A 16,882-nucleotide genomic window follows, 5' to 3' on the forward strand; every position below is an offset into this window, starting at 1 on the left:
CCTTCCCTTCCCTTGTCGCGCATGCCTTCACCTCCCTCTCCTTCCTCTCTCTCTCTCTCTCTCTTCTCCCTTCTTCATCTTCTCTCATATCCTTCCCCCCGTCTTTCTTCTCGCTGTTGACGGGATTGCCCATCACCAACTATATTGTCGGGCTTCTTCGCTTTGTCCGTCTTATCGCCCTTATCTAGCGTTCCTTCTTCATACCGCTACAGAGACACGTCCTATACTTCCAACAACCCAAGATACCTCTACTGTCTCTTCAGGTCACACACAGATATTAGACTCCCGACACAAGCAATAGCCATGCCTCCTCCTCTCTTACAACAGATTCATGCAGTGCTCCCGCAACACTGTGAACCGACAACTCCCTTCCTCGCGGCCGTGTCCTCACACCTCCACATCTGCCTCCCCACACCGTTAGCCTTCGTCTCCTCCGTTCTCGGAACCCTCAGCATCGTGTCCTGGCTCTTCGCCCAGCTCCCACAAATATACAAGAATTATCAAATCCAGTCGACGGCTGGCTTGTCGCTGTTCTTTCTCGTGGAGTGGTGTTTGGGTGATACTAGTAATCTTCTCGGTGCCCTGCTCACCCGGCAGGCTGGCTGGCAGGTCATCGTGGCTGCTTATTATGTCTGCGTTGACGTGACTTTGGTCTTTCAATACTTCTGGTATACACACTACAAAGGACAGTATGATGGCTACGGTGCCCTCTCTCATTCGGAATATGGTCAGTCCCCGGGTAGTGTCTTGGAAGGCGTCTCGTTCTCCGACAACGGCTCTTCCGATCACGCCCCTCGTTCGACCGAGTCTCCCTTACCGTCAAACCCCAAAGACATGAAAGATATGAAGGAGCCTGCCGTGTCAACTTCCAACGGGCAATCTCCATCTTACTCCAATGAGAAATTGAGCTCTTCTAAGCGCTCGATTACCCGATCCAGTAGTGGCCCCAGCCTCCCAATTGGGTCCCCACGTACTCTGCTGCTTGCATCAATGCTTTGCGCCGTGGTGGCCAACGCTGCCCCGACAGAGCCGCAAACAACTTCCGAATCCTCGCAGAAGACTCTCGAGATCCTCGGCCGGATCATCTCCTGGATGTCAACATTCCTCTACCTTGGCTCGCGGCCGCCCCAACTATACAAGAACTACTGCCGGAAGAGCACATCAGGCCTTTCCCCATTACTATTCATGGCTGCCTTTTGCGGGAACCTCTTTTACTCCGCCTCCCTTCTTACCAATCCCAACGCCTGGTATGACTTCCCTGCCTATGGCGGTGGTGGCTGGGCCGACGCAGATGGCAACGACCGCCTCGAATGGGTTACCCGCGCTACTCCCTTCTTCCTAGGCGCCTTCGGTGTGCTAGCCTTTGACGGGCTCATGGGCGTGCAATTCCTCATGTACGGAACCCGGGATGATGAGTCTATCATGCAAGTTGAGGACCCCAAAGACGGACGTAGTCGTTGGACCCGCGTTCGGGGTTGGATGAGGGGCTGGATCCCTTCAGTGTCCCCTGCGCGACGACTTCGTTCTGATGCTCCTGTCTCTTCAGAAGAGAACCAATCTCTCCTGCAGAATGAGCGTGAGAGATACGGTACAGTTTGATTATGATTTCATTCTGTATTACTATACCCTACTTGTCGCTATTTTTTGGTTTCTGCATACCGGTACCCGACACAACTCAGGTCAGGCACCTGCATCCAACAGGCGAACATGATTTAACATTACGACGTTATGGCTTCCTTTCCCCATACACCGGGAATAGACCTTTTTTTTTTTCTTTCATAGCTTCCTATGGGCTGCTTATTTGGCGTTAGCGATCACCTGCGGCGGTTGAACTGGAGTTCTTCATTTCAGATATTCTTCACCAAGACGAAGACTTGATTCTTAGCCGAGCATACATAGCATTTGCTTACAGGATGGTCTCTTTGGGCGGCGCTTTTGGTTATTCTTTGTTTCGGGGGTGGGTTTTGGATTCGCCTGGATTATACATGGCATTCTCTTTCATCCATCAATACATACTAGATGCATACATACAGCAACGGCATATATGGACCACTGCTTTTGCTTTATTTTGCTCTGGATTGAAGATGTAGTAGAGCATGCGTTGGCATACATATACATACTGCTACTGTCGTTGGATTTTCATCATCGATAGATAGATCAATTGTCTTTGTTCACTACCAGCATAGACCATAATCGAATCGAGCAGTTAACACGATATCTCTTCTAAGTGACTACTACATTACTACTACTATTATAAGAGGAAACATCGGGTAAATGCATCACAAGGATCAAGTGGTAAATATCAAAATTTTCATGAAAAGAATATTAACAGTCATCTAATTATAATCGCTAATGTGGGTGCCCCAACCGCGAATCGCCGGGCCCAGTTGTGTGTGATGTGTGTGTTCAGTCCATTTCATTACCACCCCCTTTCTCTTCCTCTTCTCTTCGACTTCTCTTCTCTCTCATCAATCTCATTATGTAGGTACAGTTTGCATGGCCCCATGTTAATTTGAACAATAAGTCGCAAGTGGCTCACTCTGGTCCCAGCCCTCCAGCACTTGGTGAGGGGGACCGAATCAGCAGTAATATCTATAGGTTAATAATGAAAGAAGGGACAAAGGGGGAGGGGAAGAACAGAATGGGGGGTGTGTGGGATAGGAAGCATGTGAATTGAAGAAGAGAAAGAAAAGAAAAGAAAACAGTGGCACGCGAGTCATGGTCGTTTGTTCCCTTGAGACAGCGAGATGACATGACTCGTGGGCCTGAGAGAAGTGATAAGCAATGTGCAATCGGGTAAGGGATGCTACGGCGCATTTGCCGTACTTGGGGGGTCCATGGTCTTCTTTGGGTTTCGGTTCTGTAGTGCGTGTAGGAGCCAAAGTCAAACATAAGCATGACAACCGCAGGGTTGTCTAATGATACACGGGAAATGGATAGGATAGCCTTGAATCGACCAGCGACGCGGCGTGACCAGTATTGGATCGATCTGGTTCATGTGGTGGGCACCTTCCGAACATATGTGCGACAACATCGTCGAGAATCATCGACGTGGTTCGGTGGTGCAGAAGGCAGGTTGATCAGAGACCAGTAAACGGCCAACTAATAAAGTGGCGACTTGACATCTTGAACGCCTCGTCTGATCACATCCTCAATCTGCCATCTAGGAGGAATGATCTTGGAGTTGCGTTTGCGATGCAACTCTTGTTCCTTCTCCGGAGGGGGCATCGCATCCTCCGGCAGGGCACCTCCCGCGATGCCTGTCGAAAACTTGAGCTGCAGGACATTGCCGATTTCGTCGCAAGCTGTTAGGATGCGGTCAAGATCCTCCTTGGTGTGCGCAGCAGAGACGCAAAAACGGGCACGAGAAGATACCAGCGGCGTAGCAGGATAACCCACGACGACGACCGAGATTTTCCGCTTTAGCATTTCGTGGGAAAAGGCGGGCATTTTGGCAGGGTTGAAAAGGAGAACAGGGATGATCGGCGAGTCATCGTGGCCGTACACTATAAAGCCAAGACGCTTCAAGCCCAGGCGGAGATACCGTGAGTTGAAGGCCAAACGCTGCAGTCGCTCTTCACCCTGACCGGGGATGAGTTCGCCGTTGATGATCCGCAACGCCGACATGATTTGCGCCAAAACTGCCGGAGCAGGAGCCTCGCCATAGAAAACACCAGAGTTGGTCGCTCTAAGCACATCAATCATTGCCTTATCCGCGGCGATGTATCCACCGTTGGCACCGAAAGACTTTGTGAGGGTTCCCATAAGAATGTCAACTTCGCTGGTGTCAATTCCAAAGTAGTCACAAACACCACGACCCTTAGGACCAATGGCACCAATGGAATGGGCCTCATCAACGAACAGGTGGAACTTGTAGCGCCTCTTCAGCATGACCAGTCCAGGGAGGTTGCACATGGAACCTTCCATGGAATAGAGCCCTTCAACGACAACCAAGATCTTCTTCCACGGCCGATGGGTACGGGGTTGACCTTGGCTGATAGCTTCGCGCAGTTTACATTCCAGATCCCGCATGTCATTGTGCTTGAACATGGCAATGGAAGCACCCGAAAGACGTGCACCAAACCGAATCGAGGCATGATTGAGCTCGTCGGAAATGATAAGACAGCCCTTGTTCACTAGAGCGGGGAAGATGTTCGCGTTGGTACCAAAGCCCATGGAGAAAACCATGGAAGCCTCTTTGCCAACGAACTTGGCGACCAAGTCCTCTACCTCCACATGAAGATCCTGGGATCCAACCTCAGCGCGAGTACTGGGGGAAACGATACCATACTTGCGGATCGAATCCTCAGCAATGTCCGCACATGGACCCTCGGATTGAGCAAATCCAAGGTAGTTGTATGAGCTCAGGTTCAAGGTGTCAGTGGTCGTTCCAGTGAAGTAGAAGTGCTTGTTGTGGTCATCCGTGGCCCGATCGATCAACGTGATATAGCGACCAGGAACCCCAGTGACGGGACGTTCGAAGCAATCGTTAATTCGCAATTTGAGACGGCGCACGTAGAAGTTGTCGAAGTCACTGTTCAGGGCGCCATATCCATTCTGGGGCTTAAGATGCCGATAGTTCTCTTCGCGGAAGCGCTTTCCAAAGAAGTCTCGCACATGACCGAAAGCGATTAGGATAAGATAACTGATATAGGTGGTGAGAAGGTAATAATACGGGGGTTCGTCCATCACAGGCTCCGGAAAGGTACCACCGGGATGCTGACTGGTGTACCGATGGCTATGGTGGCCGATGGGGCCGAACTGAGCATGTTGCTTAGCCAGGCGACGAGCCTCTTCGGGCGAAGGCGGCTGAAAGAGAGTGGTCGGTGGTTCGTCCATGTTCGGATTATCCGCTGTGGCAGTGGAGAGAGAGATTGTAGGCAGCGACAGAGAGGCTGAACTGATGGGTGGGGTGGCTGTGCTAGAGTTCAGGATTCCACTGGCCGACTGGACAGCGGCCTGCGCAGTCTGAGATTCGGCCTTGGACTTAGGAGAGGTCGAAAATAGCTGACTTAGGCGGTTAGGTTTAACAGCGGACGCCTTGATGGCGATACCACCCTTTGCGGAGGCAGGAGAAGAAGAGGGAACGTTGGAGGGGTCGTTGACGAAAGAACTAGCAGCGCGACGAGGCATCGCAAGGAAACAGCTAGACAGGAACGAGCAAGGTTGTGCAGCACCGATGAAATGAAGGAACTTCTGCCGCGGCTCTTGAGCAATTAAGCACGGCAAGCACTACCTGAAAGGTAACCAGCGAGCTTTTGCTTCTAGGCAGCGTATTCCTTTGATCTGGCCTCCTTTACTCCAGCGCAAAAGGGAATGACAATGATTCGGTGTCACCTACACACGGCGGAGTCGAGTGTCAGTCACCATTTCACCAGGGGCGGGGAGAGCGACAATAGAATGGCTTAGCGACCGAAGGATTGTGGTCGCAAGCAGAGACAGGGACTCAGATGACAAGAAGCGAAGAGAAGAGGGGTCTAAGGGGGGAAGAAAAAGGGAAGAGTCTTGTCGAGAGACTCCGGAGACTCCGGGGGCTAATCGGTCACGTACCTTCGCACGTGGAGGAACAGTAGCAGAGGGCACGGAACCCTTCGACGACGGGATCTGTCAGGACCCCTAAGCCAAAGGGAATCAATCGACCAGATTAACCGTTAGAGAAGCAGGACCTTTTGTAGGTTGGTATACCGGTTGGCAAAGGAGGAAAAGGGTCGGTGCTGGGAAAAGAGGTCGGAAAGGGAAGACGAAGAGCGCCGAAGGTCGAATAACGGGAAGAAGACAGATTGGAGTGAGATGAATAATGGAATTTTGTGACGCGAATAAGAGAAAAAAACAGCCTCAAAGGGAATAGTAATGAATAATGGCACCAAACAAGGTACGAGGCTAAGAATCGAAGCGGAGCTCAGGCTTGCGTACTGTAAAGTGAAAGCAATACTGTGTAGGGTTTGGTTGGGGTGAAAAAAGCGCAATTTTCGCTGGCGAGATTTGCAAATGACGATGGAGTTACGGGTGGGAAGTGGAGCCCCCGACCCATCAGACACTGTCACAGGGCGGTATTGTTTGCTGGTTCTACACTATCCGTGCACCCTCCCAGTACCTGAGCCACTGGTATTCTGACGGTAATCATACCCGCCGCCCCTGGACCCTTCTGCAAGTTCCTCGATTTGTTTTCATTCGTTGCACGCCTGGATTCTATCGAGTATTTTGACTTTTCCCTTATCCCAGAAAGGGGCAACGCAAGGTGATGGTCTAGTCACCAGAAGCACCTTGAAACTGCCATTTATGCCGGTGATCTGACAGCCTGGATTTTCACCGCTAGTTAGTTTCTCCCAAGCACTTTTATTTATTATTCTCTTGCATCAATCGCTTTGCATTTATCTACAGACTGCAGGTTGCAGCGTACATGTTTCTGCCTCAGGCGAGACCTTGGTCACGGCTCAAGTTTCCGAACGAAAGACGGGGTCACAGGACGAGGTCGTGGTTGATTGATATAGTCCAACTCACAATATCTGGATGATTACCAGCAAATAGGATAGACAAACGTGTTAATGGATGCCTGGGACTTTCAATTCTATAGTTATATCTTCACTCACTGTATTCCCACTTGATCCCAGGCGATTGTCTGCCCACCGCGGAAATCCCTTGCAGATTCCGTCCCCGGCTTCCTTGATTCCGCTCTGGGGTACTCCGTAGATAGATCGGGACACCCACATCCCGAGCGAGCACGCACAACAGCCTGAAAGGAAGTCCTCGTTGCAGTTTGAATCCTTTTCCTTGTTCACGTTTGGAAGGTATCTGCAATTGGACAAGAGCCGTATGATTAAATCAGGGTCTCGAATACCGACGAACCACTAGCCACAAAGGTTTGAACTCTATCAGGACGAAAGGACCTCGGGTCACTTTGACTGCAACCTGCTGGCACTCCGTACCCACCGTCTACTACGTACACCTATAGTTTGATCAGCAAAGTCGCAGTCATCATTTGCTGGTACGAGTCAACAATCCTTCACAATGACTAGGTCCAGTGACGATACGGTACCCAAGGAACTATGGCGACACTCGAGTCCTTGCAGTACCCAAATCTACGACTTCATCCAATCCGCCAATGCCAAGCATGGTCTGTCCATGTCCACTTACAACGATCTCTGGCAGTGGAGTGTCTCTGAGCCCGCCAAGTTCTGGGAGGATGTATGGAAATATACTTCCATCAAGGCCCATAAGTCATATGACCGTGTGAGTATACTAATACGCTCTTTTGAAGCGCAACACAAAGGCTGCTGTTAGTGCTTGTCTCCTTTGATATATGATGGCTAATTTTCCTTATAGGTCCTGAGCACGGACGAACTACTTTTTCCTCGTCCCAACTTTTTCGAGGGGAGTAGGCTTAACTTTGCTGAGAACCTCCTGTATCCGTCTTCGTCTCCTGATGAGAACGCGGTTGCGATAATCGCTGCCACGGAAGCGGATCGGGAATTTGTGACATGGAAGGAGCTGCGCGACCGCGTACGCAGATGTGCCAACTCGCTGAAACAGTCGGGTCTGCAGGAAGGAGACCGTGTGGCAGGGTTTCTTGGTAATCATACCAACACTGTTGTGGCGATGCTGGCAACGGCATCAATTGGCGCCTTCTGGACAGGCGTCTCGCCTGATACTGGCGTACATGCAGTGCTAGAACGTCTCAAGCAAATAGAACCGAAGATCTTGTTCGCCGACAATGCATCTTTATACAACGGGAAGGTGCACGGGACCGATGCTAAATTGCGTGAACTCGTGCCGGGGCTGCCGAACCTGGAGTTTCTCGTCATATTCGAGACAATCCAGTCCTACAAACTGGACCCTCAATTCTTGGTACCACTACGTGGAAAGGTTCTTACCTACAAATCGTTTCTTTCTACGGCCAGCAACCCTTCCGCCCCTCTGGAATTTGCAAGTCTGGGACCCGAACACCCGGTCTACATCTTGTATTCCTCGGGTACTACAGGGGCACCAAAGCCAATTGTCCATGGTGCACTGGGAACGCTGCTGCAACATAAAAAGGAACATGTGCTTCACTGTGATCTTCGTCCTGGAGATCGCTTGTTCTACTTCACGACGACTACTTGGATGATGTGGCATTGGCTTGTTTCTGGTCTTGCCAGTGGCGCTACCATTGTGCTCTATGATGGTTCACCTTTTCGGCCATTCGACCCGGAAGGTGGGAAGGGTGAAATGGCAATGCCACGCCTGATTGACGAGCTGCAAATCACGCACTTCGGAACTTCTGCCAAATACCTATCCATGTTAGAGCAGGCTTCCTTACATCCAACCAGTCACCCTCACCGTCCAGTAAGCTTGAAAACACTGAAAGCTATTTTTAGTACGGGTTCTCCATTGGCGCCGTCTACATTCGAGTACGTTTACTCGTCTATCAAGGCTGATCTCATGCTGGGTTCGATCACCGGCGGGACCGATATCTTGTCGCTATTTTGCGGCAGTTGTCCCATCCTACCTGTCTACAAGGGAGAGATCCAGTGCCGCTGCTTGGGAATGGCTGTTTCAGTCTACGATTACGCTGGCAATGACGTTTCTACTTCTGGTGAGGCCGGCGATCTGGTGTGTACGAAGCCATTTCCTGCGCAGCCTGTCATGTTCTGGCCTCCCGGTCCGACAGGAGCAGAGAAATACCGCAAAAGTTACTTTGACGTCTTCGGGCCAACAATCTGGCACCACGGTGATTTCGTGCGTCTGGAACCCCACACTGGAGGTGTAGTGATGCTGGGTCGCAGTGACGGGGTTCTGAAGCCAGCCGGTGTTCGGTTCGGTAGCGCAGAGATATACAATGTTCTTCTGAAACATTTCGCAGATGAGGTTGAAGATTCTCTGTGTATCGGGCGTCGGCGGGATGGAATTGACACCGATGAAACAGTCGTTCTTTTCGTGAAGCTGGCATCGTCTGGTGACGCTCCAACAACCATGCCGCCTGACCTCGCAACTCGCATCCAAGCGACCATTCGGAAAGAGCTCAGCCCTCGTCATGTCCCTGGAATTGTGGACGTCTGCCCGGAGATTCCGGTGACATCCAACGGCAAGAAAGTTGAAAGCGCTGTGAAGCAGATCCTGTGCGGTCTCAACATCAAGATTGGTGCCAGTGTGGCCAATGCCTCGTGCCTTGACTGGTATCGCGCTTGGGCTGCGGCGCACCCATAGTTTCGTAGTAAGGTCTCCCTCAATAGATGGTCTGGGAAAAGCTTAGAGTGATGCAGTATGCCAGGTTAAGATTGTTTGTTCATGGCCTATAGAAATAGATAATTAATTATTTCTTCTTCCAGCGGCGAGGTCAATGGTTGTCTCTGCTTTGTCCGCATTACTCAATTAGCGATTCTAGATCTCCCATTACTAACCAGGTGCAAGTAGGAAATCTCAGTTTTACCGATGACTCAGGCTCTGTAGCAACCTAATACAAAAGGAACGGAGCGGGTAATATTACAAGACAAACAATCCCAATTGGAAAGCAATTCGTCAATCCAAAGACATCATATCCTGCTTCTTCTAACAGACAAGTCTGACGTCGTGCGCCGTGCCTGTGGTGATTAGATAAGCGATCTGAGTCCAAATCCTTGCGGGCGCCGGCGTGACGACGACATCTCCGGAAACGCCGCAGCTTTCACGCCGTCCGGGAAAGGGAGCAATTTTGAATTGAGTACTCTCGGCCCAGTTCATCCATTCATATCTGTCAATATGCGCCGTTCTGTACTACGGGCCGTTGAGTCCGCAAAGCCTCTTGCCCGCGTGCCTCGTTCCGCGTCTAGAGGCTTTGCTACTGTCAATGAGAACGAGTCCAAGGTAAGTTCTTCCAATGCAGGGAATCTGACTTGATGGTTCTGGTCGGACTTGGGATTAATTCTAACTACTTTGATTTTCACTGTGTAGGACCCGGCCGAGCTTGATCAGATCACCACTTTGCCCAACGGTATCCGCGTCGCTACGGAATCCCTGCCTGGGCCCTTCTCTGGTGTCGGAGTTTACGTCGATGCCGGATCTCGCTATGAAGATGAGAGTCTGCGGGGTGTGAGCCACATCATGGATCGTCTGGCTTTCAAGTCGACCAAGTCGCACACCAGTGATCAAATGCTTGAGGTTTTGGAGAGCCTTGGAGGAAATATCCAGTGCGCTTCCTCTCGTGAATCCTTGATGTACCAGTCTGCTAGTTTCAACTCCGCTGTCCCGACGACTCTGGGACTGTTGGCTGAGACTATCCGGGATCCTCTGATCACCGAAGAAGAAGTGCTTCAGCAGTTGGCTACGGCTGAGTATGAGATTGGAGAGATCTGGTCCAAGCCTGAGCTCATCTTGCCCGAACTGGTACATACCGCGGCCTACAAGGACAACACACTGGGAAACCCTCTGCTTTGCCCGCATGAGAGGCTAGGCGAGATCAACAAAGCGGTGGTTGATAAATACCGTGAAACCTTTTTCAACCCAGAGCGCATGGTTGTCGCTTTTGCTGGTGTGCCGCACGCTGAGGCCGTCAAGCTTACAGAGCAGTACTTTGGTGATATGAAGACACACAAGAAGACGGACGGTCCTGTTCTCTCGGGCACGGGCATCGAGACTACTCTGTCTGAATCCCAGTCCGCCGCTGAGGAGGGCCAGGTGCCCACCATTCCCCAGTTCACACCGTCATCCACCACAACTACTACCGCAGCCTCCCCCAAGTCGGGATTCCTTTCCAAGCTTCCCTTTTTGAAGAACCTCTCCAACTCTGGCTCGCAGAATTCCGCCACGTCGCCGCTTGACCCATCATTGGTGCAGTCGTCGACGTTAGATCTCAACCGTCCTTCCCACTACACCGGTGGTTTCCTCTCTCTTCCTCCGATTCCTCCCCCTGCAAACCCCATGCTGCCTCGGCTGAGCCATATCCACCTTGCCTTCGAGGCCCTTCCGATCTCGAACCCTGATATCTATGCCCTGGCAACCCTGCAAACACTCCTTGGAGGTGGCGGTTCCTTCTCTGCCGGTGGTCCCGGTAAGGGAATGTACTCGCGTCTCTACACCAACGTGCTGAACCAGCACGGATGGGTCGAAAGCTGTATCGCGTTCAACCACAGTTACACGGATAGCGGAATCTTCGGTATCTCCGCATCTTGCAGCCCGACACGGACTACCGAGATGTTGGAGGTCATGTGCCGCGAGTTCCAGGCCCTCACTCTCGACACTGGCTACCAAGCCCTGCAGCCGCAGGAGGTTAACCGTGCGAAGAACCAGCTTCGCTCTTCGCTCCTCATGAACCTAGAGTCACGTATGGTGGAATTGGAGGACCTCGGACGTCAGGTCCAGGTGCACGGCCGCAAGGTTGGTGTCAAGGAAATGTGCGCACACATTGAGGCTCTGACTGTGGAGGACCTGCGCCGGGTTGCTCGGGAAGTCTTTGGTGGTCTTGTCGAGAACAAGGGCCGTGGCACTGGCAGGCCCACCGTTGTGTTGCAGGAAGGCGAGTTGGAGGGCTACAGGCTCCGTCCTTTCCCCTGGGAGGAGATCCAAGAGCGGATTGCCCGGTGGAAGCTGGGAAGGAGGTAATTTGCTGTGCAGTTGAAGCCCCGACATCGCAGCGACTACCTGTGCTGTTCACGGGGTATAGAGGGATGTAACACTTCCATTTTCTTCACTCCATGTAATTAGAGATAGCCATATACAATCATGTACAATATATATTGCCCGAACATTCCCTTTCCTTGGAACAATTGAACGTATAAATTTGGGGCGTCGCGTGGATGCATCGGCTGCAGTAGAAGCTCCTTACCGTATTGAGTTCGTTTCCGCCCGGGAAAAAAGTTGGATCCGGAAGGTCGAACCCGCCGTCCTCCATCAATCTCCGTCCGTCCTCAACACTTTCATTCCATCACCTCGACCCTCGCCCGCACTTCCTGCGACTCATTCTACTATCAATACACCTTTTTAATCCACTTTTCTACAACCACCGTCACAATGGTCAAGCTTACCGAAGTCGAGGATGAGCACTTCTCCCAGGAGAAGCCCATGCCCAGCAAGCACAATGTCCTTTTGACCTCGGACGACGAAGAGGAAGACGACTACACTGACACCGGTTAGTATCCTGATAACCCATAACGCAAGGCACAATTCTACCGGGCGCTTGTTTTGCTTGGACAATTGCACTCTCACCTTTACCTTCATCCACCGCGCAACAACATCCGGAAGCATTATCCATCCACGCCGAATCTGAACCATCTATCCATCCGTCCATCGGCGCAGCCGTTCAAAACACATGGCCTTCCTTTTCTAACATGCCATACCTACAGAATCCGAAATCTCCGTCGAGTCCGACCTCGAGGTCGATGGTGAGACCTTCTACGACCGTCTCTACGCCCTGAAAGACATGATTCCTCCTTCCACACGCCGCTCGGTCACCAGCACCGTCAACTCCGTCACCTCTTTCACAAAGTCCAGCATCCAGTTCAGTGGTAAGGCGCTGTGGATCATCAGCACCAGTGCCTTCCTCCTCGGTGTCCCGTGGGCTCTGGCCTACGCCGAAGAGGAGCAGTACATCCAGATGGAGCGCGAGCAGGGCATGATCAAGGGCGCCAACGAGGTACGTTACAGCCATTCCCATCCCCAATTCTCATTTTTGTCGGGCCATCTACTTGTCGCTTGGCTATTACTATTGTTGTTATTGCCATGTCGCCTGGTCCCGAGGCAGTTGGCGATGACGTGAAAACTCTTTTCCGTTCCTATTACGTGCCAAGAATGGAGATACAGACGTCATTTGGATCCCCCGTTCAATTTTCGATATCTTGAGAAATATCCGAACAGCAGCTAATTACATTGTTTTCTATCATCAGATGCTTACGCCCGGCGCCCCCGGTGAAGAGAAGCCCGCTCAACCCTCTTTGTAAATGAATACCGCAGCCAAAGATGAAGATCGCAACAGTGGGAATAGTTGATTTGCCATGGCCTGTCGAACCGCCACTACCCTAATATCGAGCCTGTCCGAAGCCCCTGTTGTCGTTAGGCCTTTGGTTTCACTGAATTCGGGCGGTCTTCCGGGAGCGCAACGTCAACGTTCAGGCGGTGACGTTCATCGATGAAGTCACATGCACATCTAGTCGATTTTTCTGTTCCAACAAAAAAAAAACGAGTCGGACAACTTTGATTTAGCGATGCATGATCCGGATTACATTGGGTTAAAAGCAGGTGTGTACTATTGAGGATATGGAACAATCGCGAATATAACCAACTCATCGATTTGAGTTGGCGCGAGGAAGATATAAAAGGGATGGTATGGTTTCCATATGGTCATGCAGGAGAATCTTACCCACCTGTTACTGTTCGGAATTTCTGGCCCTATTAACTTGATGCTTTTTCTCCTCTCTCAACCTTTGATTCCAGAACTTCTGGCTTGGGCGATGTGTGTATTTCTATACTGGTTTATTTTTCCCCTGGTTACAATGTTCGTTTCGTTTTATGTCTATTTCCACCATTTTTGGAAGTCATGTTTCTAGATAATGAAATGTGAATGATCTTGAAATATATTCCGGAAGAAAGCTATATGAGCCGCGTACATTTTTTCCCTGCGCTAGGAGAAGACCGAAGATGAATCACAGAAATAGGGTATCATAGTATGAAGGATAAATGTACAAGCCCCCGCAACCGAGGCGACAAACAAGATGATTATGAACAGAAGAATCGTGTAAAGGCGCGCATTCGAAGAAAGTGGTGATACTGACCAGGGGAGGAACTATCCGCAGTAACATAACACCGTCCAGACAAACCACCCATGAATGGATCAAATATGTGCAATCGAAAGCATCTCATCAACTGCGAAGCAGAGGCAGCTTGCATTACTCACTACCCAAGAGTCTATTTTATTAAATGACATGGTCAGCAAATGCTCTCAACTACCGCGTCAATCTTAAATGATGACGATGATGATGATGGTGGTGGTGGAAAAACATACCGTAGTTTCTCTCGCAGTTCGTAAATTAATATGAAAGTCTCGCCACAGCTTCTTGACTTCGCCATTCGTTATCATTGATTCAACTGCTTTCACGGCGTACTTGGTTCTCTTCTTCGTGCTCCAGTGGCTGCGCTCCACGACTCTCGTCTCGGATAGGTATCCCTGGTGTTCGAGGTAGCCGGTCACCCATTCGTTGAGGTGGAAGCGCCAGTGGGTTAGAGTGTGGGCTAGGGTTGCTTTGTTCTTGCAGTGGCTGGTGGTGGTGGGGAGGATGGTGTTAGCAGGTATGGTATGGGATCTGTGGAATTCGGTGGAATGGAAGGGGGATGGGATGTGATGCTTACCGGCCGAGGAAGAAGCGGGTGTTTTCATCTGGTAAGATGTGGCCGTCTCGGTCTCTTTCTTCGTGGTCATTGTCATCTTCTTTGTCGTCGTCGTCATCGTCGTCGCTGTCGTCGTCGGTAAGCGGTTCGAGTGTTTTCAGTGAATAGGCTTTCCCGTATAGTTTGATGTCGAATGAGGCTGGATGGCCTGAGCGGTTGCAAGCATCGCATGGGTGGTTCTCTATTGTTGGGAATGTTGTGATCTTAATCCGAGGTCGGGCTAATAGAGCTCTCCGGAATTTGGCGTTCCAAACGGATGAGACGAGCTGTGATCCGGTACGGCCTTTGACTTCGTCTTCGAGTTTGCTGAAGGCGACTTCGTAGACTGGGTCGGAGCGAGGGAATGCCGGGTTGAGTTGATTATGCACCATCCACTCTACTGCGTCTTGGAAGTAGTCCTTGAGTTGCTTGTAGGCATGTCGCGAGAATTCGATGGGGATGTCCTCTAGGCCCGTGGGAGCTCCTAGAGTATCATCATCGTCTTCTAGCACAAAGTCGTCTTCATAGCGGTCTAGATCATCGTTGCTTGCGATCGCGGATTCAACGTCACTTTCTTCTAGTCGAGTACGGAATTGAGGTTTCCGTTTAGGGCTCTCTTCATGGGCTTCGGGTTTGTCCTCTTGTTCACTTCCGTTGTCACTGTCACCGTCGCTGTCGCCGTCGCCCGGATTCGACTTCTCAATATCACTCTTAGATTCCTCGGTATCAGACGCTGTCTTTCCTGCCCTCCGACGACGTAAAGCTTCCAGGTGTTGTTGTCTCTGGGCCCGTGCCGAGTTGGCGAGTCGACCTCGAGTGCGGGTATCTTTTACCACTGTAGACAGACCTGTCAATGCGACAAGGACTGAAGACGGTCTAGTTTGTTCGTTAAATGGCTTACCTGAGTCCTGCAGCGCCTGAAGATCTTCTTCTATGTCTAATTCGTCCTGTTCAAGCCCGCGACGCGGCGTCTGGGGGACATCGGGGCTTGCGTTGCGCGTCCTGCGCTTTCTGGGAGAGATGACCAATTCTTCTTCCGAGTCACTATCGTCGGCTGCTATAGCAGACTGGGGGGCCACACCACGCCTCAGCTTTCGACGAGACGCAGGAACCACCTCATCTGCATCGCTTTCCGAATCGGCGGCGGGTTTCTGCGGGGTCGCGGAGGGAGATTCGGAACTGGATACGTCCGTCCTCTTGCGCTTCAATGATCCTCTTTGTGGGTTTTTGCGCGTGCTGCGCACGATCTCTATATCGCTATCACTGTCGCTAGCTGGTTCTGCTTTGGGTTCGGGGGTACGTTGGGGCGGAGGCTTGGCTGCCGGCATCCCACTAAGTCAGTATCGATTATCGTGTAGTGGTTAGGATAGAATCTCACTGTCTTTTTGAGAGCGACCTCTCTGGATGACTGGCATGGAAGGATGCGCATAGCGCAAGTTTGCGCGACGATCATCCTCTTTGTCGGAGTCCTCTTTCTTCGTCGGCGGGGAGCTCAACGGAGCGAAAGCCAGCCGCGTCTGCTTTTTCTTGCCGTATGTGCGGGGCATCGGGGGTGGCGCAGGGATCGGCTATTTATGGTAGTAAAGGTTGCTGAGTATAGTCCGAGTAGAAAGTGGACGTTTCGCGCTGTCTGTAGAAATAGTGACCAAGTTGAAGGACTGAATAGAGACTGTCAGACGATCTGATGTCTTCACTGAGCGCGCAAGAGTCGCGTCTCGGTGTCACGAGAGCACGTGATGGCTAATAGCTACCCAAAATGGTCAGTCACAGTTGGTAAGGTATACTCTATCTCTTACACACGCTATTCGTCAATTTCGAATTCAAGTTACTTACGCTTCGCATAAGTGTCACTTTCGAGAACACACCAGCAATTCTAGTTTTCAACTAGTTTTGAACCAGTTTTGAACCAGTTATCACTTAGTTATCAATTAGTCTTCAATGAGCTTTTGAACAGACTTTGAACTTGATTGTAGTCGTCAAGGTGATTGCTCGATTCCTCATTACTGGGAGTCTGTTTCGCGCTCATTGAGTCCATGTGGTTTTCCAACGCTATGGTGGACTTTACACTGAGGTGTAGGCGAACTATGCATGGTCTGGCATAAGCCAAGATAATGTGAGACCGCCAGGCTTCTCTCTCCCTCATATGGGACATGCTAGAATCATGTTTGTTCTCTGGCATGGGTTGCGGTTTCCTGAATAGAATTGGCATACCCAGAATGTGACTGGACTTACTGCATCACGAGCACCGCTTAGGAAGCTTCATGTATATATAGTCTCATCACATTGACTGACTCAAATTCTTCCACAGCATTTTAGCAGGCAATTTCTTGCAAAAATTTGCATATCAATCACTCACTCTATTCCTTTCTCATGTATTGTCAGCAGCACCTTTTTGCACTTTTCTATGCGGTATTGGGAGCTATCTCCAATATTACCCAAGATGGCCCTCTGCCGACTCCATACCGAGCAGTAGGTGATGACCACCAAGTTTCATGCTCGGACTCCTTGTTTGGTGCTTCGAGGTTTGTCGCAATATCCCCAACCAAGGGTCCGGAGGGACCGGGATGTGCAG

The 16,882-nt window shown here is 50.9% G+C and overlaps 6 protein-coding genes across 6 annotated transcripts; 4 read left to right on the forward strand and 2 right to left on the reverse strand.

Moving 5' to 3' along the window:
• Positions 1-303: 303 nt before the first annotated feature.
• On the forward strand, positions 304-1,599 carry AKAW2_30627S (PQ-loop repeat-containing protein; the record flags this gene model as incomplete). Its single annotated transcript, XM_041687162.1, has 1 exon — positions 304-1,599. The coding sequence occupies one exon, from the start codon at positions 304-306 to the stop codon at positions 1,597-1,599; it is 1,296 nt and encodes a 431-aa protein (XP_041541074.1).
• Positions 1,600-3,102: 1,503 nt separating this feature from the next.
• lcb2 (putative serine palmitoyltransferase 2) lies at positions 3,103-5,133 on the reverse strand (the record flags this gene model as incomplete). Its single annotated transcript, XM_041687163.1, has 1 exon — positions 3,103-5,133. One exon carries the CDS (start codon positions 5,131-5,133, stop codon positions 3,103-3,105), a length of 2,031 nt encoding a protein of 676 aa, XP_041541075.1.
• A 1,875-nt stretch (positions 5,134-7,008) lies between these two features.
• On the forward strand, positions 7,009-9,183 carry AKAW2_30629S (acetoacetate--CoA ligase family protein; the record flags this gene model as incomplete). The annotated part of the gene is made up of 2 exons (XM_041687164.1): positions 7,009-7,230; positions 7,324-9,183. The coding sequence occupies 2 exons, from the start codon at positions 7,009-7,011 to the stop codon at positions 9,181-9,183; spliced, it is 2,082 nt and encodes a 693-aa protein (XP_041541076.1).
• Positions 9,184-10,056: 873 nt separating this feature from the next.
• On the forward strand, positions 10,057-11,553 carry MAS2 (mitochondrial-processing protease subunit alpha; the record flags this gene model as incomplete). The annotated part of the gene is made up of 1 exon (XM_041687165.1): positions 10,057-11,553. One exon carries the CDS (start codon positions 10,057-10,059, stop codon positions 11,551-11,553), a length of 1,497 nt encoding a protein of 498 aa, XP_041541077.1.
• A 408-nt stretch (positions 11,554-11,961) lies between these two features.
• Positions 11,962-12,887, forward strand: AKAW2_30631S (mitochondrial import receptor subunit TOM22; the record flags this gene model as incomplete). The annotated part of the gene is made up of 3 exons (XM_041687166.1): positions 11,962-12,079; positions 12,294-12,583; positions 12,834-12,887. 3 exons carry the CDS (start codon positions 11,962-11,964, stop codon positions 12,885-12,887), a joined length of 462 nt encoding a protein of 153 aa, XP_041541078.1.
• A 952-nt stretch (positions 12,888-13,839) lies between these two features.
• On the reverse strand, positions 13,840-15,857 carry AKAW2_30632A (uncharacterized protein; the record flags this gene model as incomplete). The annotated part of the gene is made up of 5 exons (XM_041687167.1): positions 13,840-13,851; positions 13,949-14,201; positions 14,293-15,145; positions 15,212-15,628; positions 15,689-15,857. The coding sequence occupies 5 exons, from the start codon at positions 15,855-15,857 to the stop codon at positions 13,840-13,842; spliced, it is 1,704 nt and encodes a 567-aa protein (XP_041541079.1).
• Between the last annotated feature and the right edge of the window lie 1,025 nt (positions 15,858-16,882).

The sequence above is a fragment of the Aspergillus luchuensis genome, chromosome 3 (genome assembly GCF_016861625.1).
Source record: "Aspergillus luchuensis IFO 4308 DNA, chromosome 3, nearly complete sequence".
In the NCBI taxonomy this organism is placed as follows: domain Eukaryota; kingdom Fungi; phylum Ascomycota; class Eurotiomycetes; order Eurotiales; family Aspergillaceae; genus Aspergillus; species Aspergillus luchuensis.